We start from the raw sequence: 25,049 nt of genomic DNA, 5'->3' as shown, positions 1-25,049 counted from the left end.
GTTTGAGATTCATTCTGAACCCAGGGAAGCTGTTCTTTGCTGTATTTGTCCGTTTTGTTTTTGATTCTCTCTGGTAACCTAACTAGACTATGGTTTAGTTTATATCACTGTCAGACCTCCAGTCTCCTTCCAGTTCCTTTTCTCCACAACCTCCATTGTTTGAGAGAGTCCTAAGTCTCAAACTCTGTTTTTTCCAGTGAAGTTGGAAAGAAATTAAGAGCTCACTGGTGTAAGGCCAGGCTCTCCTGGGCAAAATCTCTAAGCCAAGACTCAGGGTGGGGACAAAGAGGTACTTCTCTCTGAGTAGTGACTCTGGTGCTTCGGGAGAGATGAGGAGAAGTGAGTGGGCTGTGGCCTCTTTCTGGTCTTGGTCTGCCTCTCCTGACATTGGACCTCTACTTTATGAACAAGCAAGGGCTGTGTGAGCCCCAGTATTCTCAGATCTCTATTCTGTGCATGGGAACTGGGCAGAAGAAAGGAGCTATCATCTTTCACCTGTACTTGTTCAGAACTTAGCCTCAGCTGCAGGTAGGTGGGGACAGGATGAGAAATGCTGCCATCCTGTTACAGTCCTCAGCTGTGATGAGGTGGGTAGAAGCTGGGGCTTGACCTCCTAGTTGCACTATCTGGAGTGGAGTTTCCAACACACTGAGCTGGGGAGGGCAGGGAGGCAATAGGTCAAACACAGCTGTTGTCACACTTTCTCACTTAATTTTAATACCTTTTCCTTGTTAAGTGTTTTTTCATTTGCTATATGTTCCCTGGACATATTCAGAGACTTTTCTTAGTAATTTTCATCAGTTTCATTGGCGAGTGGATTCACAGAGCTCTTCTACCTGCTATACTAAAAGACTGTACTCTCTAGTTAATTTTTAGGCCTTTTTAAATTTTAATTCCAAAAATTAAAGATGATACCCAGATGAAAATATAGATTAGTTTATAATTAAAGACATACACATGCTCAAGGAAAATAATAATAATTATCAATCTGTAATTCAGATGTATAGTAGTTGGGATTTGTTTCTGGAATGCAAGGAAGGTTTAATATGAAATCAAAGAACATTTTGTATAAAATACTGGAAGGGAAAACTATGTACAAATAATGTGATTATGTTCTTAGAGAAGTTGAGTCATTCCAGCCCCAAAAAAATGTTTTATATATATACATTTTATATATATTTTATATATATGACCTATATATATTTTATATATATTTATATATATATAAATATATATATATTTATATATATATAAATATATATATATATTTTATAAATATATATATATATTTATATATATAAATATATATATATATATATTTGTGTGTATGGTACTGGGAACTGAATCTAAGGCTAAAAGCATGCTAAGCCAAGTACTCTACTACTGAGCTACATTCCCAGCCCTTTTTATTTTTTGTTTGAAACAAGGTACTCACTAAGTTGTCCAGGCTGGCCTAGAACTTGGGATCCTCCTGAGTAGCTAGTATAGTAGCTGGTATTACAGATGTTAGTCACTGCACCTTGCAAACTGTTCTTAGGTTAGTAGAATTTGATGAGGAGGTGGAATTCAAGATAGCATACAAAAAGTAGCTGGTTTTCTTTATTCTAGTAATAACCAATAACATAAACAAGGTTAAAAATCTTACAGTAACCATAGTTATGAAGTATCTAGGAATATAGATTTAAAGAAAGGCAGGGCATCTTTAAGAAGAACTACAAGCCGGGTGCAGTGGCACACACCTATAACCCCAGTGGCTGGGGCAGGAGGGTCTTGAGTTCAAAGCCAGCCTCAGTAAAAGTGAGGTGCTAAGCAACTCGTGAGACGTGTGACTCAGCGTTGAGGGCTCCTGAGTTCAGTTACTGGTATCTCCCTCCGCCCCCCCCCCCCAAAAAAAAAAAAGAGAAAGAACTACAAATACTCTAAGGATACAAATGGAGGAACATAAGGAACATACTATGTTCTTAGATGGGGAGTTAATATTTAATAGTAAAACAAACCCCAGTTCTCCCCAATTGATGAGGACAGTGCAATTTCCATCATCTAGGTCAGGGACAGGTGAATTAGTTGAAAATGTTTAGAATCTTACATTTTTTTCCCTTTATTTTTAATTGATACATATTTAGGAGGTACAGTATACTATTTTAATACTTGTATATAATACATAACCAAATCAGCACAGCTGTTACATCTATCACCTCATACATTTGTCATTTTTTTTTTTTTTTTTTTTTTTTTTTTGGTATTGGGAACATTCAAAATCCTCTCTACACTATTTTGAAATATACAATTAATTGTTGTCAATAATACTCTGTTGTGCTGTAGTACATTAGAAGTTATTTCTCTATGCAAATGTGCCCATGAACTCATTAACCATCCTCTCTCCATCTCCCCTTGCACTCCTTTTCTAGTCTTTAGTAACCTCTATTCTACTCTCTCTTTCTATGAGATTAGCTTTATAAACTTCCACATGTAAGAAAGAACATACTATATTTGTCTTTCTGTGCCTGACCGTTTTCCAGGTCTAACAGTAGCCAGAAAGATGATACAAAGGGCAGCTATGAGTTTACAGATATTAAAGGTCATTATAGCCAGGCATAGTGGCACACACCTGTAACCCCAGCTGTGCAGTTGGCCAAGGCAAGGAGAATCACAAATCCAAGGCCAGCCTGGGTGACTTAGCAGGATCCTACCTCAAAATTTAAAAGTTTTTATTTAAGTCTGGGGGTGTAGCTCAGTGGTGTAGGGCTGTAAATTACTTAGCCTGCATGAGGCCCTGGGTTCCATCCCCAGCACCATACACAGAGACACTCACACAGATAGTTAAAAAAAAATTTTTTTAATTAAGAAAATACTGTAATATACATGTTCTATATTTATGTGTACTATGTATATTGACCTATATATGTGTATCTATTATAAGTACACACACACACACACACACACACACACACACACACATATATATATATATATTTTTTTTTTTTTTTTCCCTAACAAAGTCACTTAACTTAAACCAGCAGCAAAAAATGATGTTGGCATTAGAATAAAAAGTACAACCAAGATCTAGGGAAAGGTCCCAGTATGTTTTAGAATTTAGTATTTGTGCAGGTCCCTTCTCTGAAACTTTAGGGCCAGGTGATTGAGTTAATTTTTGGGTTCCAGAAAGACAATATGGTGTGATCAGTAGCCTCCAGCAGAATCTGAGAGTCTGGTAGTTGAATCATCAGTAATTATTCAAGTGACATACAAGTGGGATAAAGAAAGATGAAATAAACTGGGTACAGTGGCACACACCTGTAATCCCAGTGACTTGGGAGGCTGATGCAGAAGGATTAAAAGTTCAAAGCCAGCCTCAGCAACTTAGCAAAGCCCTATGCCACTTAGTCTCTAAATAAAATACAAAAAAGGGCTGGGTATATGGCCCAGTTGTTGAGCACCCTTGAGTTCAATCCCTGGTAGCCCCTCTGCCCAAGAAAATGAAATGTCATCTCTTGTCTTGTCACCAAATGAATTTCAGGGAAAATATTTGTTTTATAGAGCCTTTTAGACTTCGGATTTATTAAAAATGGATTGTAGACCTATGTTTCAATAAAGCAGGGAAGTGATGATTCATTTTCTAAATTTTTGGAAAGTAAGTTGGATCCCTGCCTCATACTGTATATTAAATTCCAGAAAACTTAGATCATTTGCTTTAAGTATGTTAAAGAAATCCTTCTTAAGCAAGCCAGGAAATCTATAGACAAAGACAAGTTAATCTCATAGAGTGCTGGGCAGGTAGCCCAGGGTGCATATCCACTCTCAGGCTTGCTAGTAGGCAGGGAAGTGTTAGGGGCAGCAGCACACATTATTTTCTCTTTCATCTGGAAGCAAAAATATCCCATAGTGATGGCATCCAATGCTGACAGAAGGTGGGAGGACCAATTGGTTGTTTTTTGAGACAGGGTAGCCACGTTGCCTGGTCCAGTCTCCCAACTCCTGGGCTGATGTGATCCTCCCACCTAAGCCTCCCCAGTAGCAGAGACTACAGGCATGCACTTCACCAGGTTTACTTACTTTGTTGTTTTAATACAGGTGGAGAAAGTGTGACCTTTTTGGTTAGAATTAAAAGCACCAGGGGGCTGGGGAGATAGCTCAGTCAGAAGAGTGATTGCCTTGTAAGCACAAGGCCCTGGGTTCGATTCCCCAGCACCCCCCCCCCCAAAAAAAAAAAAAAAAAAAAAAAAAGAATTAAAAGCATAAAAGCACCAGCCTGGAAATACTGAACTTATTCTGGTGGTGTTTGGTTGATGAAAATCTGGAAACATTAAATGTGACTCAGTTGGGAGAATTTGTAGTGTGTCCATCTGTATGCCTAGAGGGGGATGGATAATGTGGCAGCAAGAAACAGTTGCTAAGGATTACTGACTGTGTATCTTTAACTTGTTATGAGCATGCATGAGGCTAATATCTTGCCAAGCAGTAGAATGAAAAATGTGTAAAGAAAAAAGTGAATATGGGAAAGGGAGTATAAACAGCAAGTTATGTGGCTTCCAGAAACATATAAGCAGAGTTGGCTGAGCTTAATTAATTCCTAAGGTGAAGTCTGTTCTCCTACAGGACAAAAATGGCTTCATCCTCTTTCTCTTTATGGCTTTATGATGATGAAAGTGAGATTTACCTGGTCTCTCACCACTGAGGAAATGACCTAGCTTCTCCCTGTAAATCCTTCCACACAACACTCAAGTCTTGATAACTGTCAGTCACACACCTTTCTTACTGTGCCACAGAGAGATGAACCATTTAAGGGCTGTATGTATGATTTATTTACTTCTCCTTTTAAGAACCTTCAGGCGCTTTAACCCACAACCAGTCTGCATGCATGTTTTGAGGTATTAAACTCAGGGATAGGAATTACTGAGAGTTTACTTTTAATACATTCTATACAACTGCTTTCCAAAAAAATACGTAAACAATTGCTCTTCCCACCAGCAGTCTCTTTTCAGCCTTACCATTACTGCATGTGTTTTGTCATTCTCGGAATCCTAAAGGGATATGTATCATTTATTAAAATATACTGTTAGACTGTATTTCTGTTTTTATATTCTCTGTATTGATACTACAGGTTGTGCATTTGGCATTTAAATAGGTATTTGAAATTTGTTCACTTTTTAGAGGTTTTTGGGGTTTTTGTTGTTGTTTTACTGGGGATTGAACCCAGGGATGCTTAACCACTGAGCCACATCTCCAGCCCTATTTATTTGTTTATTTATTTATTTGTTTATTTATTTATTTATTTTTTGTGCTGCTGGGGATTGAACCCAGGGCCTTGTACTTGACAGGCAAGCACTCTACTAACTGAGCTATGTCTCCAGCCCTTTTTATACAGGGCCTCGCTAAGTTGCTGAGGCTGGCTTTGAACTCGTGATCTTCCTGCCTCAGCCTCCCCAGCTGTTGGGATTAAATGCGTGCGCCACCGCACCCAGCCCTAGAGTTTTTATCCTCGGAAGTTAGATTTGATCAATAGGCCTATAAAGATATATATAGACCTGTAGCTCTCTCTCTTTAAATCAGTCACACAGTAAGTATGATGTGGAAGGATGGAGCATTTAAGCAAGAGATCAGATCAGATAGTGGTTCCATGCTTGTGAAGTGGCCGCAGGATTACACTAGAGGTGTACACTTTAAGACCCTCAGTCTGGTTAGAGGCTTTGGTGGAGCTGAGCCCTGGGTGTAGAAGCGCCGGTCGGGTCGGGTGGGCTTGCTGGGTTGCTGGAGCAGCCTCTCCAGCCCTGTCTGCCCTGCCCTCAGCTCATGATGGAGCAGTCTAAGAAGTCCTCGCTCATGGTGGCCCGCAGTATCCTCAACAACAAGCTCATCAGCAAGAAGCTGGAGCGCTACCTGAAGGTGAGGTGAAGGCGCACATTCCTCCTCCACCACCAGTCTTGACGCCAGCCTTGGACTGGTCCCCGCCCCAACCCCAACCCTGCTCTGGGGGGCCCTCCTTCCCTTCAGTGTCTTTGCTTCTCCCTGCAGGGAGAGAACCCTTTCACTGACAGTCCCGAGGAGGAGAAGGAGCAGGAGGAGGCAGAGGGCAGCGCCCTGGACGAGGGGCCACCGGGCGAAGCCGCGGGAGTCGTGGAGGGAGAAGACAGTGCCCTAGTGCAGCCCCCCGTGCCTCCTGAGCCGGCCCCCGGGACAACGTCACCGCCGCCGCCGCCCCCGCCACCGGAGGATGAGGAGGAAGAGGGCGTCGTACCCCTGCTGGGCGGGGCGCTGCAGCGCCAGATCCGCGGCATCCCGGGCCTAGACGTGGAGGATGACGAGGAGGGCGGCGGTGGCGCCCCTTGACCCGGATCCCAGGCGGGCGGAGCCCGTGCGGCCCGCGTGGCCGAGGCTGGAAGTAGAGCCTAATAAAGTTCTTCCTATGCGCCTCCTAGTTTGTGTCAATGGGCGTTGCTGGCGGGTGTGGGGCGCGAGCGAAGCGATACGTCTGCGCGAGAGCGGAGCGCGCCTGCGCACGGGAGCTTGGCGGCGGGGAGGGAGAAGCGGGGCGCGCCTGTGCGCGGGATTAACCCTGAGGCACTGCAGCTCGACCACAATTCCCAAGATCCTGTGGGCGCCCATCCTGAGCAACCCGGAAGACTAAGAGGAACGGTGGGGGCGGGCCTCCGAGGTCGCCAGCCAATGGTAGTACGCGGGAAGAGTGACGTGTGCACCGGGCCTTCCAGTAGCAGACGGCGGGAGGTGCGTTGAACGCATGCGTCTTGTGGAAGACTAGAAAAAGGGTCTGCTGGCGAGTCGCGTCGAAGACATGGAGCAGGGCTACGGAGGTCAGTATGAACTGCTCGGCGCGGGGCGAGAAGGTGTCCGGCTAATGAAGCCACCGTCGTACAGGGTTCGCATTATCGGGCTTTAAGTCGAAGTGCGGTTGCCGCAGGCCCGGCCCTGCTGAGAGGCTGCCGGGACGCGCGCGCACCGTTCATTGGTCCTCGGCGTAGTCGCTCCCGGGTTGCTGCGTGCGGATTGGTCGTCAGGGCCCGGGGGGACGGTCAGGACTCGACGGGTGACGCTGCGGCTGGCTTCGGGGGTCGCCTTGGGCCGTCGGGGTGGCTTTTACCCCCAAGACCTGGCGGAGCTCGGGCCGGCATTAGCGACCTCGAAGTTCGAAGTCCCGCCTTTCTCTTCGGAAGACGCCACAAAATGGCGGCGCCAGGGGGCGGAGCTTCAGCGCCCGGTCGTGGGGTCGAGGCCCGGGCCTGGGGTCTGCAGCCAAGGATCCAGTGCAGGGGTCTCCTGTCTCCCAGCCGCCGCGCCGGTGTCGTTCCGTGGGGCTCGGCTGGGCCTCCTTGGGAGCACTAGGCCTGGGCACCCGTCCCGGAAGCGACCTGAGCTGCTTGGGGTCAGACCTATCGCCGCCAGCCCCGCCGTGCTGCGCGGCGGGGCAGAGTGCGGGCCCGCCTGGCGTTTGTCGACCGTGGGAGCTAGAGACTGCATAGTTCGAGGTCTTGGGTGTCTTAATTAAGAGTATCTTATGTGCAAAGCTGGAAACCTGATGTGCTTTGGGCTATGCGACAGATTGGCCATTCTCCTTCAGGCATCCTCTTGTGGGACTAGAGGGCCCGAGGGGTTGTGTAGGAGAAAACGTGCCCTTTCTCCATTGGCCTTAAGTATCCGCCTGCCTTAGGGCCGCTCTTCTGGAGTTCCTTGTTTCCAGTCTCTGGAATGAGCCTCCTGGGAGGCCTTTACTTTGTGCTGAGAGCCGAGTTTGCCCACAGGGAACAATTGGAACATGCAGGGTGGGGCCCGATCTGGTGCAGAAAACTTAGTGGTCTGATCCTGGCTGCAGCTGCTGGAGAGGGCAGGATTTTGAGAGGTGGCAAACTAGGAGGATTCCCAGCAGCCGGGATTGCAGAAGGAAAGGTTCTGAGATCAGGCGATGCACATGTCCTGGGTTTCTGCAGGGCCCTAGGGGAGGCTTAGCCTGGCTGTCCTGGCCTTTCAATGTCAGGCTAGATCTTCCAGTATTTTGCCTTTTTACCCGCCAGATATTTTTGTAATCCTGCTTTAGATCCTTATTTTAGAGAGACCTCCCACCCCCACTTCCTACTGCCCAAAACCTTTCAGAATCAATTAAGATACTGCAACCTTCCTGATTTCATCTGTCTGAGGAAGTGTTTTAAGATTGGATTGATAGACTAGTACCGCACAGGAAAGCAGTGTCCCAAGGTTAGTGTTCATTGCTGAACAGATGGGGAAGACTGCTTGGTTTTGCAGGATAGGGTAGGGACGGAAGGGTATAGCTTGCACAGGTGAGAAGAGGGCAAACCTGAAGCACAGCAAAACAATGAATCAAGACCCCTTACCTCTGTGCCTGTGCTCCCATGTCTCTGAATGGCATTCAGGGGCAGCAGCATTTGCTGAATGTATGTCATGTGTAGATATATGGTAGGCATTCAGTTACTGATGGTGGTTGATCTGGTAAAGGAGGCTACCTTCTTGCTTCATCGAAATGAAGTCGTTTGACTGGCATGGGCAGCCAGCCTCCTGTGCCCTGCTCCAGGAACCCAAATGAAGCAACTTTCACACTCCTACCTGCTGGGACAAGGGGGGCCCAGTTTGATGCCTTAGGGCCAGGCTGAGATTTTGGGACTTAAAGGCCCTGGGGAGCATTAGAAGGTTTAAAGTCAAAAGGGACACCCCAAGGAGGGGCACAATTTTTATCTCCAGATTTTCAAGTTTCTTTCATGTATAGGGTACTTGTGGCAGCCTGATCCCAGCTGCATGGTGGGTGGGTCAACCGGGATGGGGGACTGTGACCTAATGCATAGCTTGTCCTGTGACATCCTCAGTTGTGAATTGAGGCTTGAGGGTGATTGCCCAGGGTGACTTCCAGACCTGGTTCCCTCTCTTTTTTTTTTTTTTTTCCTTTCCATATTTGACTTTAACCTGGTGGAGTGTGATAAAACATCGCCCAGCTGGGTCGGAGGATGACTTTTAGAGGGGTGGTGCTGCTGTGGCTTTCCTGCCTTCCTGTAAGGCTGGCACTGAACTCCTGGGAGGACATCCCTTTTGACTCCTCAGAGAACCTTTAAAGCCTACATTTTCTAGTGTGATAAATAAGATCTTAACACACAGGGTCTTCTTTTCACAGGCTATGGGGCATGGAGTGCTGGACCTGCGAACACCCAGGGTAAGCTGGTCCTGCTTAATGTGTTACTATGGACGTCCTCTGCCTGTGTGGAAGAGCTGAATGTGATGCTTGCCTGGTCAAGAGGAAGTTTCAAATAAAAAGTATCTCTGGTTTGGCATGTGATCTCTGTAGTACAAAAACAGCCATAGATAATATAAACAAATGGATAAGTTTAGGTCAGCGTATACTTATGGATATGAAATTTGAATATCAGAATTCTCATGAAATATTCTTAATTTTATTTATTTTTAATTTTTAGTTGTAGATGAACATAATACCCTTATTTTACCCATTTATGTGGTGCTGAGGATTGAACCCAGTGCCTCATGCATGTGAGGCAAGCGCCCTACCGCTGAGCTACAACCCCAACCCCATAATCTTAATTTTAGCAACAGTTTTCTTTTCTTTTTTCTCTTTTTTTGGTATTGGGGATTGACCACAGGGGTGCTTTACCACTGAGCTGCATCCCCAGCCCTTTATTTTTTATTATGAGACAGAGTTCTCTCTCAGCCGCTGGTGTCGCTGGGATTACAGGCTTGTACCACTGTACCTGGCTAAAATATGTATTTTTTGGTGGAGGTAAATAGATAGATGAGAGTATAATCATCAGAGATTGTTTTTTCTGTATATGATCGATATACTTTTTTTTTTTTTTGGTACTGGGGATCAAACTAAGGGCCTGGTACTTGCGAGGCAAGCACTCTACCAGCTGAGCTATCTCCCCAGCCCTATACTTTACTTTTCATTACAACTTTAGACTTATAGAATTAAGTGGATACAGTCGCCACCCAGGCACAGTTTTTTCCATTAAGATCTGGCAGGAGCCACACATGGGGGTGTAGCCTTATAATTCCAGCTGTTTGGGAAGCCAAGGCAGGAGGATTCTAAGTTCAAGGCCAATCTGGGCAACTTATAGACCCAGACTCAAAATAAAATAAATAGGGCTGAGAATATAGTGGTAGAGTGCTTGCCTAACATGCACCAGGCCCTGGGTTTGATTCCCAGTACCACAAAAAAAAAAAAAAAAAAAAAAAAAAAAAAAAAAATCTGGCATGGGGCTGTGATGTAGCTCAGTAGTTGAGCATATGCTTAGCATATAGGAACCCATGGGTTAGATCCCTAGAAGCCCCACCCCCAAAAAAGAAATCTAACATATAGTATGTTACATTTGTTTCAATTAATAAACCAATGTTGATACATAAGTAACCAGTTTATTTTACGTTGATTCGCTGTATTGATAAGCAATTCATTTCACATCAATTTACATGTAATGAGATGTTCTTTTAAGTTGTTTTCCACTGACCTTTTAGAAGCGTAAAACCCTTTCTTAGCTTGAGGGCTGTACAAAAACCAGCAGTTGGCCAGGTGTACTACTGTTCACCTGTCATCTGAGCTACTTGGGGGGCTTACGCAAGAGAATCTTAAGTTCAAGGCCAGTCTTGATCTCGGCCAGTTAGCGAGACCCTGTCTCAAAAATTAAAAGATACCTGAGGATGTAGCTCAGTAGTAGGGTGTTTGCTTCATTAACATGCTTGCAGCCCTGGATTCTGATCCCCAGTAATACAAAAACAAAACAAAACAAAAAAAAAACAACAGCAGTCTGCATGTGGCCCAGGGCTTTTGGCTGACCCCTGCTCTAGAGTCTGAATCATGATTTTTGTCTTATATTGGAGGACCAGAATTGCTGTTAGGTGGTGAGGGTCTTTTGCTTTCTGCCAGCCCCTATTCCACAGAATCCTTTGTTTTCTGGGCCTGGACCAGTGGGAGTGGGCTACTTTTCTTAGATTACCTTGTGTCCCAGAAGCAGGCCTCCCAGGTCCCTTGTAGCACAAATATCCCCTTGCTCAGTTGTGTTGAGAACATGGTTTTCCACTGATAACCTGTTTGTGTGGTTGGCAGTCGCTGGTCTCTAGCACCTGGTGAAATTGAAGCCCATCACATACTGGTAGTTGAACCCAGGGCATTCTACCACTAAGCTAGAACCCCCACCCCTTTTGGTTTTAATTTTGAGACACAGGGTCTTATGAAGTTGCCCAGGTTGGCCTTGAACTTAGGATCCTCCTTCCCCAGTCTCCTAAGTAGCTGAGATTATAGGTGTACTTGCACCACAGTGCCCAGTTTGAGACTGGCCCTTCTTAAGGACTCTCCCTGGTGTCCACGCTGACTTCTCAGCTGATATTCTGCAGTGGACCAGCTTTCTGGGGGTGTTGCAGCCTTCTTTCCCTCACTGGTCCTCATGTGGAAAGTTGGGGAGATGCCATGCTGTTGCTTAGCCTATTTTCTATAGCAAATGAACAAGCCTAAGGGTAACCAAGGGTGCCTCAGGAGCACTTCTGTGGTCACTGCAGCTTTGGCTCTTCTGGAGTGAAATGACAGTTGTCCCTCCAGAGTGGTTTCAGATACTATTGTTCTGCCACTAAAGCTCTTGCGTGCTTTTTTTCTCCTAAGGTACATATGGAAGTGGTGTGGCCAGCTGGCAAGGTAAGCCCTTATGAGGTTCTGTAGGTAGGCAAGTGGGCCTGTGAGCAGGCACCCTGGCCTCCCATCCTGGCTGCACTCACAGCTTCTCTGAAGCCTGGGCAGATCAGGCCATCAGCAAGCTTTAGTGTTGTTTTCCTGGCTCTGAGGACCCAGCTGGCCAGGGCTGCTATACTGAGCATCAGGTGCTGTGGAGGCCTAGGGATGAAGCCAGCCTTAAGAGGCTGTGATTGTGTTCTGAAAGCAGAGCCGGATCTGTCAATAGCCCAAGCTGCCACTCCCAGGCCCTCAGCCACCTCTGGCTTGAGATGGAAAGCAAGTTACTAGGCTTTGACCCAGAAAACCCACCACTCAGCTGAGGCTGCTCTTTCCTCTAGCCTCTTCCTGCTACCTTTTGGCAGGTTATGTGCACAATGTGGAGTAATGCCAGCGGCACTTGGTCCCATAAACCACTTCCTTCGTGGGTGGACCAGGGGGTGCTCCTGCACATTTCTGCCGTGGACAGTCCTTATGGCTGCTGAGATCTGACTTGTTTCCTTTTTCTTGTGATAGGTTATGACAACTACAATTACTATAGTGCCCAGAACACCAGTGTCACTGCAGGAGCAACTTACAGCTATGGCCCAGCCTCTTGGGAGGCCACCAAGGCCAATGATGGCGGCTTGGCAGCAGGGGGCCCTGCCATGCACATGGCATCCTATGGCCCAGAGCCATGCACCGACAATTCCGATTCTCTCATTGCCAAGATCAACCAGCGTTTGGACATGATGTCCAAGGAAGGAGGCAGGGGCGGGAGCAGCAGCTGTGGGGAGGGTATGCAGGACCGAGAGAGGTGAATATCAACCTGAGCCCTTTCCTGGGAGACTTGCCTACCTGCCTTCATGCAGATGAGAACAGACACCCTCTCTTACTTGCCTTTCTCCTGAGTTGGGGCTTTTGGTGGCGGGGTGTGGAAGCAAAGCATTCAGTAGTACTTTGTTGTTAATTCTGAGTTGGGGTTTGGGGCATGGTTCTTGGCTAAGCTACCTCAGATTACTAACTTCTGCTTCATGCTGCTCCTATGGCCAAGGGCTCCATGCCCTTCATTCAACAATGTTTGGAGGGTGTTGGTGGGGAGGGGCTGTGGGTATAGTTCAGTGGTAGAGCTCTTGCTTAGTACGTGGGAGGCCCTGGGTTCCATCCCAGCACTGCAAAAAAATGTTGATGTTTTGCCTTCATAGTATTCAGGAGGGGTGCTTAGTGGTTTGGTTGGTTGGTCTGAATATCAGGGATCATATTTGCTGGAGGTGTTGAGGTTATACTGAGGGAGGGTAGAAGTGGATAGTCTGGGTAGCTGGACAAAGCCCCCAGCTGCCCCTGATGATTTGTGCTTCCTTCACAGCTCCTTCCGCTTTCAGCCATATGAGTCCTATGACTCCAGGCCTTGCTTGCCCGAACATAATCCCTACCGCCCCAGCTATAGTTACGACTATGACTTTGACCTGGGGACCGACCGCAATGGCAGCTTTGGTGGGCAGTACAGCGACTGCCGGGACCCAGTCCGTGAGCGGGGCTCCCTTGATAGCTTCATGCGGGGCCGAGGCCAGGGCCAGGGCCAGGGCCAGGGCCGCTTCCAGGATCGGAGCAATTCCAGCACCTTCATGCGCAATGACCACTTTATGCCACCCCCGGCTTCCTCGGAACCCCTCTCCGTTTCCTGGAATGAGCTCAACTACGTGGGGGGACGAGGCCTGGGAGGCCCTTCCCCCAGCAGGCCACCTCCTTCCCTCTTCTCCCAGTCCATGGCCCCTGACTACGGCATGATGGGCATGCAGGGAGCAAGCAATTATGACAACACTATGCCTTATGGATGTGGTCGGGCTCAGACTCGGATTCGGGATCGGGTAAGCACTAAGTTCCATCAGGTCTTCTTGGCTTTTCTTCTTAATGGTTTTACTGAGGTAAAAAAAAAAAAAAAAAAAAAATCCTACAAGATCTTGCTTATTTTTAAGTATACAATTTCACTTTCAGCAAGTTTACAGATTTGTACATTTATTGCCACAATTTTATTTTAGAATATTTTTATCAACCCCAAATGAAACCTCTGCCAGTTACCAGTCATTCCCTATTCCCTCCCCCTGGGCCCTGAAAACCATTCATCTGGTTCCTGTCTCTGTGGATTTACCTCTTCTGAACATTTCATATAAGTGGAATCACACATGTGGCCATTTGTGTTTGGCTTCTTTTGTTGAGCACCATGTTTTCTTTGAATTTCAACTATGTGGTCTTTTCTCTAGTTTTCTGCTTTTGTTCTCGGATCTTAAGAACTCTGTTCATTTCTGTGGGATATTTTAATGGCCCAGGGAAGTGGTACATGGGGTGTGCTTGTATCTGTAGCCCAGGAGGAGAGGGTTTGAGCGCTTCGGACCAGACAGCATGGGCAGGAAGCGAAAGCAGTTTCCCATGTACGAGGAACCAGAAGCCAAACTGGCTCGGGCTGACAGCGAAGGAGATTTTTCTGAAAATGGTATGCCCTGGGGCTGGTGGACTGGATGAATGAGATGAGTCAGTTGTTTGCCCAGTAGACACATGGGGAGATCAAGGGTGGTGTGTTAACTCCATGATCCCCTGGCCACTACTGTGGTCAGGATGGACTTGTTGGTCTGCTTAGTAAGCATAGGAAAGTGAAAACAGGGAGTGGCACCATCTGCCCAGGGACTGACTTTTCCTTTTCTCTTGTGTCTGGCAGATGATGGAGCTGGTGACTTCCGGTCAGGAGATGAAGAATTCAGGGGTGTAAGTCCACCTTTAAGGGCTAACCCCTTTTGTCTCAGTGGGATATTTTCCTTTATTGCTCTTCTTAAAGAGGTGGGATCAGCTGCCCTGCTAAACTCCACTCTACCTCTGAGTGGATTTGGAACCCCAACTTGTACCTACGTTTGTATAAAATTTTTCTGACAAGAGTGATTGTCTTCCTAAAAAAGAGCTCCTAGCCCCTGTTCCTGGCCCTATGTCCTTGTAGTGTTGGACCTAGCCATGAGTATGGTAAATGTAGGGGTTGTGCAGGCTGAGAGTAGTAGGCAGATGCTGGAGGCTCGTTGGCTGCCAGCTACATGCCACGTGTGACTGACCCAACTCCATGTCTTTCTGTCCTCACAGCTAACCACAGGCTAGTGGCTTCTAAGGCCAGTACTTAGGACCACAGCATGTACCTGGGGAGGGTACTTTCCCTGTGTTCTGCAAATTCTGATGAATGTGAGGGGTCGGACCTGGGGAAGATTTCTTGTATGAGAAGGCTTCTTCTAGGTTCTTTTGATGGTTAGGGGGGTTCTCAGGACAGTGACTTCATAGCTTTCAAGTCTCACTTGCCTCCTGTCAGCTGGCTTAGATCTTTATCAAACCCATGGCTTAAGTCATGGCTCTGCAAGTTTTCTGATTGCTACTTTAATCTTAGGCTCACTGCCTAAGGCATCAGCTCTGTTCAGGTATCAGAGCCATTGTGTTGTATCTACACCTGCTTTGTTAGAATACTGAATGTAAACAAATGCTCGGAAATTTGGTAAAGCCTATTTTCAATTAAGAATGCTGGAATTGGCATCCCACAAATCATAGCTTCTTAACCTACAGTTAATAGATGGGCTCCTGGTATTCTGGGGCACAAAACTGCAGGTGTGCATTTGCGAAGAGGCAAGTTTTCTAGCTTTAGAAAGAACTGGAAAAGGGTCAGTGTCTTAAAGATACAAAAGTCATCATCACAGAGCCTCTGAAGGCAAACAGGAATAGCAGCAAGGCATTCAAACTCCACTCAAGTCTTGAGGCTTGTCCTGATGCACAGTGGCTCATTTCCTGGTGGCACAGCATCCTAAGTCTAGGTTGAGACCACCTACCAGGTGTTGACATGGGCTGGACTTTTTGTGGAGAATTCTGGAAGTACCACCTCACTGCCCAACTTTGCATGTGCCCTTTTTCAGGAGGACGAATTCTGCGACTCCGGGAGGCAGAGAGGTAGGCATTACCCAGTGTCACTTGCAAAGTTTCCTGTGTCTGTCCCACACTTACCACCCATCACCCAGTCAGGGTGGGCTTATGAGCATGCCACAGGCCTGCATGGAGGGGCCCGTGACTCAGGGTAGAAGAGGGGCTATGGCTGCTGGGTGGGGCTAAGCTGTGCCAGTCACTCTGAGGCTTTGTTCCAAAATGTCTGGGGCAGTATTTGCTGGAAACGTATCCATTTGCCTTACTTGATGCACACTGCAGAGTGTGGAGCCTGTCTCAGTGTCTGTGACATTTGTGGTGGTAGGGAAGGGAGAGTCTCAGAAGCCTAAGGGAAAAGGCCCCCATTCTGGCCGATCTTCTCTGTCTCCCTCCTGCCAGTGCAGGTTCCTGAACTGTTCTGGACTTCATGAATCCAGTCTGTCAATCGCCAATCCAGAGCTGTGCCCTCAGTCTCTACTGGGGATACTGGCACCTGTAGTGCCTGCTGGTGTGTGACAGCATATATCTACCAGGGCTTGGGAGTAAGGTAGTAGAGGGCAGCCTGTCAGGTACACCAGGCCCAGGTCTCTAGACGCAGTCACATTGCTCAGCAGGTCTCATCAGCTCCGGTATAGGAGACCTAGGAGCCCAAAGTAAGCAGTGAGGAAAGAACAAGGTTATACCCTTTGGAGGGACATGAAGAAATCTGAGCTATAGTCTGCTTGAGTTCTCCCAAAAGCCACTTGTTTCTTTTCCTGTTCTGTTCATAACTGGTTACCCCAAGGATCACAGGCTGGCCCTTTTGTGGTAATTGGTGAAGGCCCTTGGCCTGGCTTCTCCTTTTAGGTTCTCAAGTTTAGCTGATGCTCTGAGGTCCCCCCACCCCACATATTGAAGCACTTGTGTCCTTAGCGCAGGACCACACCAAGTGTTCAGCAGCTACGTAGCCGGGTAAATGCTAAAGCAAAGGTGACGTGTTTATTGCGCGCAGGTCCTGCTACCTACCCGGGATGACTTTGCTATTAAACAGCAGTCATAGTTTCAGGCAGTGACCTCTTGCCAAAAGTCCCACACGCCCTTTTGAGAGGCTTCTGAGCAGCGCACGCCGGTCGCCATCTTCGTGGGACAGTATCGGGACTGGCTTCAGGGGTAGGGGTCACAGTTCAGATGCTTATCCGACCTTTTTCCAGCATTCAGCCCTGGCCCTGAGCCTCAGGACCTGCCTGGTCTCATACTGGGACGCTGGCCACACAGCTCTCCAGTGAGCTCCTGCGCTGGCCCCAGGGGGCAGATGGGAGGACCAATTGGTCTCTTCCCATTTTTGTTTCTAGGATTGCTTCCCACACAGTCCTGGGAAAGCCCTAGGTTGGTGGTTTTTGTGAATGGAAGATAGAGTTTGGGCCAGCAAGGACTGTCAGACCTGCTGAGGCCCTAGTTCAGATGAGGCTGACAGAATGGTCGTCCGGAGGGCAGTAGAGCAGCTTGCTTTATTTCCCGGGGGCCTTCCAGCTACTGCCTCGGGACCTGGGGAAAATTGCTTTTCTCTTAAGTGACAATGTGAGAAGAACCAATGATAGGGCACCAGATTGACTAGCAAACTGGGGCAGGTAAGAGCAGGTGGGATACATATGTGTGGGATGGACATGCCATCCTAGCCTTGTCAGGCCATGTGAGGAGTAAGGTGACTCCTCTGGGTTCTCATCAAAGACTCTTGCCCATCAGGAGCCTTTGATGGCCCTCAATGCATCAGGGTGTCCTGACTCTGCCACATTGTGGAGGCAGAGGCCGGGCATGGCCATAGGGTGTGCTGGCCAAACTGCAGCCCCCAACAAGGCCTTGGAGCTCAGTTCCTCTGCAGGCTCCTCAGAGCATCTCGAAGGGACTTTTTTGTTTCAGGAGAGAAAGACGAGGAGGACGAGGAAGTAAAGAAGAGACGGGAAAAGCAGAGGAGGAGAGACAGGATGCGGGACCGAGCAGCTGACAGGTGAGAAGCCAGATGGGCAGAGGCAAAGAATTAGGCACAGATCCCTTGTTGAAGGTGGCCAGACCTGGGCACTGTCTAGGCTCTCCTGAGCTTACCTGTCTTTGCTCCATAACTTAGGAATGTCTTGCTTGATCTGACTCCAAAGTGTCAGGAAATCTTAGCTAAGTCATTGGGAGAAAAAATGCCGAAAACAGTTGGGAACATGTGGAAAAGAGGTGAAGTTGTGTTTCTGCTTTGCTTGGTGAATTAACCTCTGAGGCGGACTTCTTTCTCAGTCTCACATTTGGAATTATACCTTGTTGGTAGGACTGTGTGACCCATACATGCCCAGCAGGGGTCTCCCTTGTGCTCCAGCAGGTCTGAGGGGTGCCCTGTCTCCTAGCTTGGCATTTGGCATCCCAGGAAGTGACCTTCATTTAGCAGAGTCGGCAAAAAGGTGACTTGTGCTTTGTCCAAGTCCAGACCTCCTCTGGAATAAGATATAGCAAGAATAAATGTATACATGGTCCTGCCATGCAGATTTTGTGGCTTTCTCTGTGCAGGGTTCTTTGACCTTAAAGCTCAGAAATAGGACAGTGATTTTCCCATGCAAAAAAATGCTTGGCGAAAGACTAGGAGAGGGGCTGGGGAGATAGCTCGGTCGGTAGAGTGCTTGCCTTGTAAGCACAAGGCCTGGGTTCGATCCCCAGCACCCAAAAAGAAAAAAAAAAGAAAAAAAGACTAGGAGAGTTTGGGAAGTCACAAAGTCATTTCTTTCTAAGTGGTACAGAAACTCATCAAAACCTTTGGTTTTTAAAAGATAACTGATCAGGAAATAGGTCTATTTTCATATAAGATGGAAACAAATACCTTTTTTATTTAAAAAAAAAAAAAAAAAAAGGAAACTTATTAGACTACACCAGTAACCACGAATCTCAATCATCTTAGATTGTCACAGAGGAGATAAAATTGCAGTAGGGAGGTGTGAATTCCCTCTCTTTGGCAGCTTCCTGGTAGCCCTCTTCATGGGACTCATGAAATTGTCTTCTTTACTCCTGTTTGGAGTTGTCTGTAAAAGCCAGTGTCTTTAGTGTAGTCAGAGATCAGAACCAAGCAGGGAGCCAACAGAAATCTGAGTTGGCAGAGGAAGAATCCTGAATGCCACCTGTCTGCACCCTTAACCCTCTCACTTGGTTGGTGGCAGGGCAGGGGGGCTGCAAGCGGCTCTCCCTTGCCATACAACCTGATTGCATTTAGTGAGGCTTTGGAAGCACATGACAGGAGCCTAAACTTTTGTTTATAAGAATCTAGAATGTCAAGTCCCAAGGAAGAAATCATTTTGTGTTATGTGAGGTGTATTTTTTTGGTTTTTTTGTTTTTTAAGTTGTAAGTGGACACAATAACTTGTTTTTATGTGGTGCTGAGGATTGAACTCTGGGCCTCATGCATGGTAGGCAAGCATGCTACCACTGAGCCACAACCCCAGCCTGTTATGTGAGCTTTGAATTGTGTAGAGTCTTCAGAAATGTTTTTTCCCTTCGTACTGGGGATTGAACCTAGAGGTGCTCTACCACCAACCTATATGCCAGCCCTTAATAATTTTATTTTGAGACAGGGTCTCATTGAGTTGCCAAGGATAGCCTGGAACTTTGGGATCCTCTTGTCTCAGCCTCCTGAATCACTAGGATTACAGGTGTGCAGTGCAGAATTTTTCCCTCACGTAAAATAAGATTGTCGTATGTCATCTTGATGGCCAAAGACAGAATCACATCAGAAACTATGGAGTTAAATACCAAGTTCCCAAAGCAATCAGCAAGAGTTTGGGGAGTCCACAATTCTAAAAAGTCACCACCTCAGGGTGCTCTCTTAGAGAATTTGGGCCAAAGAGAGACTGATATGTCAAGGAGTTACTGTGTGAATCATTTTCCTGAAATAGCTGCAAGGCTGTATCCTGTTCCTCAGATGGTGAGGGGGAATGTTCAGATAACTGCTGCTCTGCCTCACTGCAAGAAGTGAGAGGTCTTGGTTCAGAAATTGTGTTTCCGTTTCCATTTCAGCTGTACCCAGAGGTGAACCACTGATCCCTGCCTCACCACTATTCTTTGCATGTTCTTTCTTCAGGATTCAGTTTGCCTGTTCAGTGTGCAAGTTTCGAAGTTTCGAAGATGAAGAAATCCAGAAGCATTTGCAAAGCAAGTTCCACAAAGAGACACTGCGATTTATAAGTACCAAGCTGCCTGACAAGACGGTAGAGTTCCTCCAGGTAAAGGACACTTGAGCTTCACTGCAGCATTTCCTAACTATTCCACAGGTATCCGATCCCTTGCAGAAAAGGGAAGCAGTAGGGAAATGAGAGGCCTAAATGGGATCAATTTCTTCTCCCCGAGTCAGAGGTACAGTTGAGAGCTCCAGCCACCGGACTCTCAGATAGCATCATCCCACCCTCTGTGCAGGTGAGAAAAATTGACCTCTCATTTCATTTGGTGCCATATCCCGCTCCTCTAGGAATACATCGTAAACAGGAATAAGAAGATTGAGAAGAGGCGACAGGAACTGATAGACAAGGAAAGCACAAAACCAAAACCAGATCCTTTCAAAGGTGAGTTCGATGCCAGGGAGCAGGTTATTTTAAATGATCATAAGGTCTGGGAAGTAACCCTTATAGTAGTACAAATGGGGCTGGTGGTGTAGCTTATCTAAAGTAGAGTGCTTCTTAGCATGTAGAAGGCCTGGGCGTCGTCCCTAACAGAGGGCTGCTGAAAATGTGAAGTCAGGCCCCATGGGAAGAACACTTACCAATGGAAAAAAGTCCCAGGAGTGGCCTAATGGAGATCACAGCTTATCAGAGTGATGTTAAACAATATGATGGTTTTCCCCCCTTGTTACGAAGAGAGGATTGTAACGAATTGTAATGATCAGAAGATTTGACACAATTCCTGTGTATAGAGGCCAGGTGCTCTGACCCCATATTGCTGTGGGAGAATAGACAGTACCTTTCTCGTTTTGTCCTAACTGAATCCTTAGAGAGCATTGCAGGGAGAAAATATGGGAGCAGTAAGAGGGGATCACTTGCTTGGGTTCCATCACAGGGATTGGCCAGGAGCACTTCTTTAAGAAGATCGAGGCTGCGCATTGCCTGGCCTGTGACATGCTGATTCCCGCACAGCACCAGCTCCTCCAAAGGCATCTGCATTCTGTGGACCACAACCATAACCGCAGGGTGAGTCTTCTAATGTGGGCTTAGGTGCCTGGAAGGTAGGGCTCAAACCTGTGTCATACCAAAGTGCTCAAATCTGTAGGGACTCTTGCTGTATTTTGAGTATCATTTCATCAGTTGTAAGATTCACCCCAATTTCTGTTAAAAAGTAACCCTGGGGCTGGGGAGATAGCTCAGCTGGTACAGTGCTTGCCTTGCAAGCACAAGGCCCTGAGTTCGATCCCCAGTACCGCAAAAAAAAAAAAAAAAAAAAAAAAAAGAGTAACCCTATGTGCAAGCCTGTAATCCCAGCAGCTCAGGAGGCTGAGGCAGGAGGATCACGAGTTCAAAGCCAGCCTCAGCAATGGTGAGGCACTAAACAGTTCAGTGAGATCCTGTCTCTAAATAAAATATACTGACACTTCCCTACCGCGCGCTCCCCACACCCCACCCAACAACACACACAAAAGTGAGAAAATAAGTTGCTTAGAATCAGATAGAATGACTGAAATTGTCCTGATTTCAGAATGTTCTCTTAACTACCAGGTACATTCCCCAGTAGCTGAATAACTGTTGACTTCTGTAAACTGAGGCTCAGGGCCATTAAGACAAGTTGTTTCCTTATGAGCTAATGGGGCCTGAGACTAAATGTTTAACTTAAGGGACAGCAAGGGTTTTTGTTGTTGTTCAAGTCAGATTGTAAATATAGTCAGTCCTTCTTATCCATGATTTCCACACCCATAGATTGAAGTAGTTGCTGATCAGTGTAACAACTATGTACATAGTATTTACATTGTATAAGGTACTCTGTCACAGTCATCTAAAGTGTAGGGAGGATATATGGCAATGCATAGGTTTCATGCAAGTGCCTGTACCATTTGATATATGGGCCTTAGCACCTTTGAATTTTGTGATCTGAAGGGTTCCTAGAGCCCATTCCCTGCAAGGCCATGGATCTGTGTCTGGTGACAGGTGATAGAGTGGGTGTGGCTACATTTGGTCCGTAGGCTGTAGTGTTATGGACTACTGGTTTAATGTGGCATTGTTGTTGGGTTTTCGTTACTGTTTTTCTATACAGAGAATTGAACCCAGGGGGCTCTATCACTGAGGTATATACCTAGCCCTTTAGTTTTTGAGACAACGTCTTGGTAAATTGCTTAGGTTGACCTGGAACTTGGAATCCTCCTGCTTCACCCTCCCAAGTAGTTGGGATTGCAGGCATTCTCCACCACACCCTACTAAAATCTTTATCTTTAGTTTACCCAATTTGTAAATGGTGGTTTCAATAGATGCCTACCCATGCCACAATACTATTAAAAATGAGTAAAAAAAGCATTCTACAAGCAAGGGATTCGTATGTGAATGTGCAAGCTCTACAATGGTCAGATGGTTGACGCATTCTTCTGCTGTTAAACTTACTGTGAAGTTAATATAACCCAAAGGGCTGAAAAGGCTTACCCATTTCCCCTACTTAGTCTATATAGTTTCTAATTGTAAATTTTCTTGCTTCTTCACATGGTATGTTGATAAGTGGTGTGTCTCTGGTTTTATCTTCAGATTATTTAACTGTTCTACTTGGTTATGCCATCTTTGTTCCAAAGGCTCTTTCTCTCATTCTTAGAGCCTGACATTGACATTTTAATATTTGTATCAACAAATATTAAAATTTGTATCAAATTGCTTCTGAGGGCTGCTTGGCATAATCTGGCTGGTTCTCTTGCTCCTCTGCATTTTAGAAATCCATGTTTGGTTCCCTTTGCAGTTGGCTGCTGAACAGTTCAAGAAAACAAGTCTCCATGTGGCTAAAAGTGTTTTGAACAACAGACACATAGTGAAGATGCTGGAAAAATACCTCAAGGTTTGTGTTTTAAAATCCAGTGGACAGGAGAAACCTTTAAATGGAGGATGAGTATGGAATTATATCCCAGAGAGCAGTATTTATTTAGTCAAAAGACTCCCATTTTTTAATATTTTGAAAAATTGAGGGATATTGGAATGCATCAACCTTGGCTATGTGACAACTGGGGATTTCCTAAGACAGTGCTTGCCCAAGAACTCTGGGGATGGAGTGCAGTTTGGTTAATTACTGTGCAGTGGAGCTGACTCTTACCTTGAGAAACAGTGACTATTTAGCCATAAAAATAAAGTACAAATGATGATGAGATGCTGTTTCTAAAAATCCAAGCTGAGCTAGTGTCAGCATACCTTTAGTCACAGCTACTCAGGGGCTAAAACAGGAGGATAGTATGAACCCAGGAGTTGGGAGGGTCAGCCTGAGCAACATAGACCTGTTTCCCAAAAAAAGTTCAAGGTAGATGGTTATTTTTTTAAAAAAACATATTTTTAGTTGTTGGTGGACCTTCATTTTATGTATTTATTTATATGTGGTGCTGAGAATCGAACCCAGTGCCTCACACATGCTAGGCAAGCACTCTACCACTGAGCCACAACCCCAGTCCCTAGATGGTTATTTTTGAGGAGATTTCACTTGTTTTTTGTGCTGGGAATTGATTGCAAGGTCTTGCACATACTAAGCACACAGTCTGCCACTGAAACTACACCTCCGGCCCAAGCACCATATTTTAAAAAATGCTGTGATTTTGTAGGAATACTGTTTAGTTTATCTCTTTTAGGGTAGACAATTTTAGCAAGTGCTAGTGAAAAGTTTGATTTCTGAGGGAGTTAGACTTGGGTTAGAACCCTCACTCTAATGGTTAATAACTATGTGACCTCAAGCAAGTTACTGATTTTTTTAAGGGGGTGGGGTACTGGGGATTGAACCCACCCAGGGGCACTTAACCACTTAAGTTACATCCCCAGCGGTTTTTATTCTTGTGAGACAGCAGGGCCTTGCTAAGTTGCTGAGGCTGGCTTTGTTGTCTCAGCCTCTAGAACCACTGGATTATAGGAGTGCACTACTGTGCCCAGTAAGCTACTGATCTTTGAGTCTTAATTATAAAATGAGAACAATCTTCATGTAAGGGCCACAAGCTTAAATAAAACTAAAGTTTAAAAATAGTCTTCCTATTAACTTGTTTTGTTTTTTTAAATCAGTTAAGAAATCCTGCATCTTTTTAAACTTTTCCTCATGGTTATGTTTGAATGAAAAGTGCAAAATAGGAACTGGGGCTATAACTCAGTGGTACTTAGCACTTCCCTAGCATGTACATGTGAGGCCCTGGGTTCAATCCCCCCGCACCATTTAAAAAAAAAAAAAAAAAAAAAAAAAAAAGGTTGCAAAATAGTGCTGGGGAACATTTTCTAAGATGTGTTTTTTTGAAGCTGTTAGGAATTTAAGAGATTCTCTGGTGGACTCTGCCAGTCCTGAAAATATGAGCTTCTAGTAACCTGGGCCTCCTTCACACTCATCTCTCCAACTGATGTGTGTTTCCTTTTGTACAGGGTGAGGACCCTTTCACTAACGAAACTGTTGATCCTGAAATGGAAGGAGATGACAATTTAGGAGGTGAAGATAAGGAAGAGACACCTGAGGAGGTGGCTGCAGAAGTCTTAGCAGAGGTGATTACAGCAGCCGTGAGAGCTGTCGATGGGGAAGGAGTGCCAGCTGGAGAGAGTAGTGAAGTGCTGGCCGAAGGGCAAGGCCCAGTGGATGCAGCAGAGGCCAGCAACGATCTCCACACTGAACAGCTACTGGAAGAGCAGACTCCCAGTGGAACAGCATCTGAGAAGAGCAACATCGAAGCTGAGGCTGGAAGTGAGGCCATGGTGCTGGCAGCAGAGGCAGAAAATGCTCTAACAGTTGATGTTCCTGTCCCAGCTGCTGTGGAATCTGAAGTGGGACAAAGTGATGCGGAGGCCAAAGATAATATTCATGCAGAATAATCCTCTTTTTCCCTGTTTCAAGGGATGTGTTATATAATGCATTGTTCTTTCTTCTTTGATTTATAAGCAGTACTAGGGTGTGTGTTACTGGAATATACTGTAAGCTAATTTTGGTGAAGAGACTCAACTATTTCCTTCTGAACTATGTAACCCATGAGCTTGTCTTACACAGTGCGTGGCTTCCCACCTTGGTTTGAAGGCAGAAGTACATTCCCAAAGCGGCTCTGACACTTCTCTTTACATAGCAGTTGGAATAATAAAATTTAGGCAATTAGATATTGATACTTGTTAAATATAGACACTGACTGAATGCCTCCTTTTTTTTTTTTTTTTTTCTTTTTGGTTGGGAGCAGCTCAATGTTAGTTTACATATATTGCTTTGTAGTGAATTTTTTTTCCACGCATTTGCTTCAGCTTCAGTTTTTGACTTCTGCTTTTGTAGCACA

The 25,049-nt window shown here is 46.0% G+C and overlaps 2 protein-coding genes across 3 annotated transcripts in view; both read left to right on the top strand.

Moving 5' to 3' along the window:
* Nucleotides 1–6,415, top strand: part of AKAP8L (A-kinase anchoring protein 8 like) — a 33,499-nt gene extending 27,084 nt beyond the window's left edge. The window contains exons 14-15 of one of the 2 annotated variants that reach the window (XM_079114080.1): nt 5,788–5,883; nt 6,013–6,415. In XM_079114080.1, the coding sequence (XP_078970206.1) occupies nt 5,788–5,883; nt 6,013–6,327 (411 nt within the window). In that variant the 3' untranslated portion in view covers nt 6,328–6,415. Of the gene's footprint in view, nt 1–5,787; nt 5,885–6,012 lie in introns of those variants that run through there. The other variant, XM_079114081.1, reaches the window with a different exon arrangement.
* A 275-nt stretch (nt 6,416–6,690) lies between these two features.
* On the top strand, nt 6,691–24,900 carry AKAP8 (A-kinase anchoring protein 8). The gene is made up of 14 exons (XM_079114072.1): nt 6,691–6,809; nt 9,131–9,169; nt 11,618–11,650; nt 12,200–12,479; nt 13,029–13,530; nt 14,024–14,153; nt 14,376–14,422; nt 15,598–15,631; nt 17,498–17,585; nt 19,686–19,827; nt 20,070–20,163; nt 20,654–20,784; nt 22,523–22,618; nt 24,163–24,900. The coding sequence occupies exons 1-14, from the start codon at nt 6,791–6,793 to the stop codon at nt 24,601–24,603; spliced, it is 2,076 nt and encodes a 691-aa protein (XP_078970198.1). The 5' UTR covers nt 6,691–6,790; the 3' UTR covers nt 24,604–24,900.
* The last annotated feature ends 149 nt before the right edge of the window (nt 24,901–25,049 follow it).

This window comes from Sciurus vulgaris (genome assembly GCF_902686455.1).
Source record: "Sciurus vulgaris genome assembly, chromosome: 16".
Lineage (NCBI taxonomy): Eukaryota > Metazoa > Chordata > Mammalia > Rodentia > Sciuridae > Sciurus > Sciurus vulgaris.
Note: the sequence above shows the minus strand (reverse complement) of the source record. Positions and strands in the feature narration are given on the sequence as shown.

Excerpts from the sequence above, each read along its gene's own strand:
- AKAP8 (XM_079114072.1), top strand. Across the intron at positions 9,170-11,617 it reads TGGACCTGCGAACACCCAGG|GTACATATGGAAGTGGTGTG; the intron begins GTAAGCTGGTCC and ends TTTTCTCCTAAG. Across the intron at positions 17,586-19,685 it reads CGGGACCGAGCAGCTGACAG|GATTCAGTTTGCCTGTTCAG; the intron begins GTGAGAAGCCAG and ends TTCTTTCTTCAG.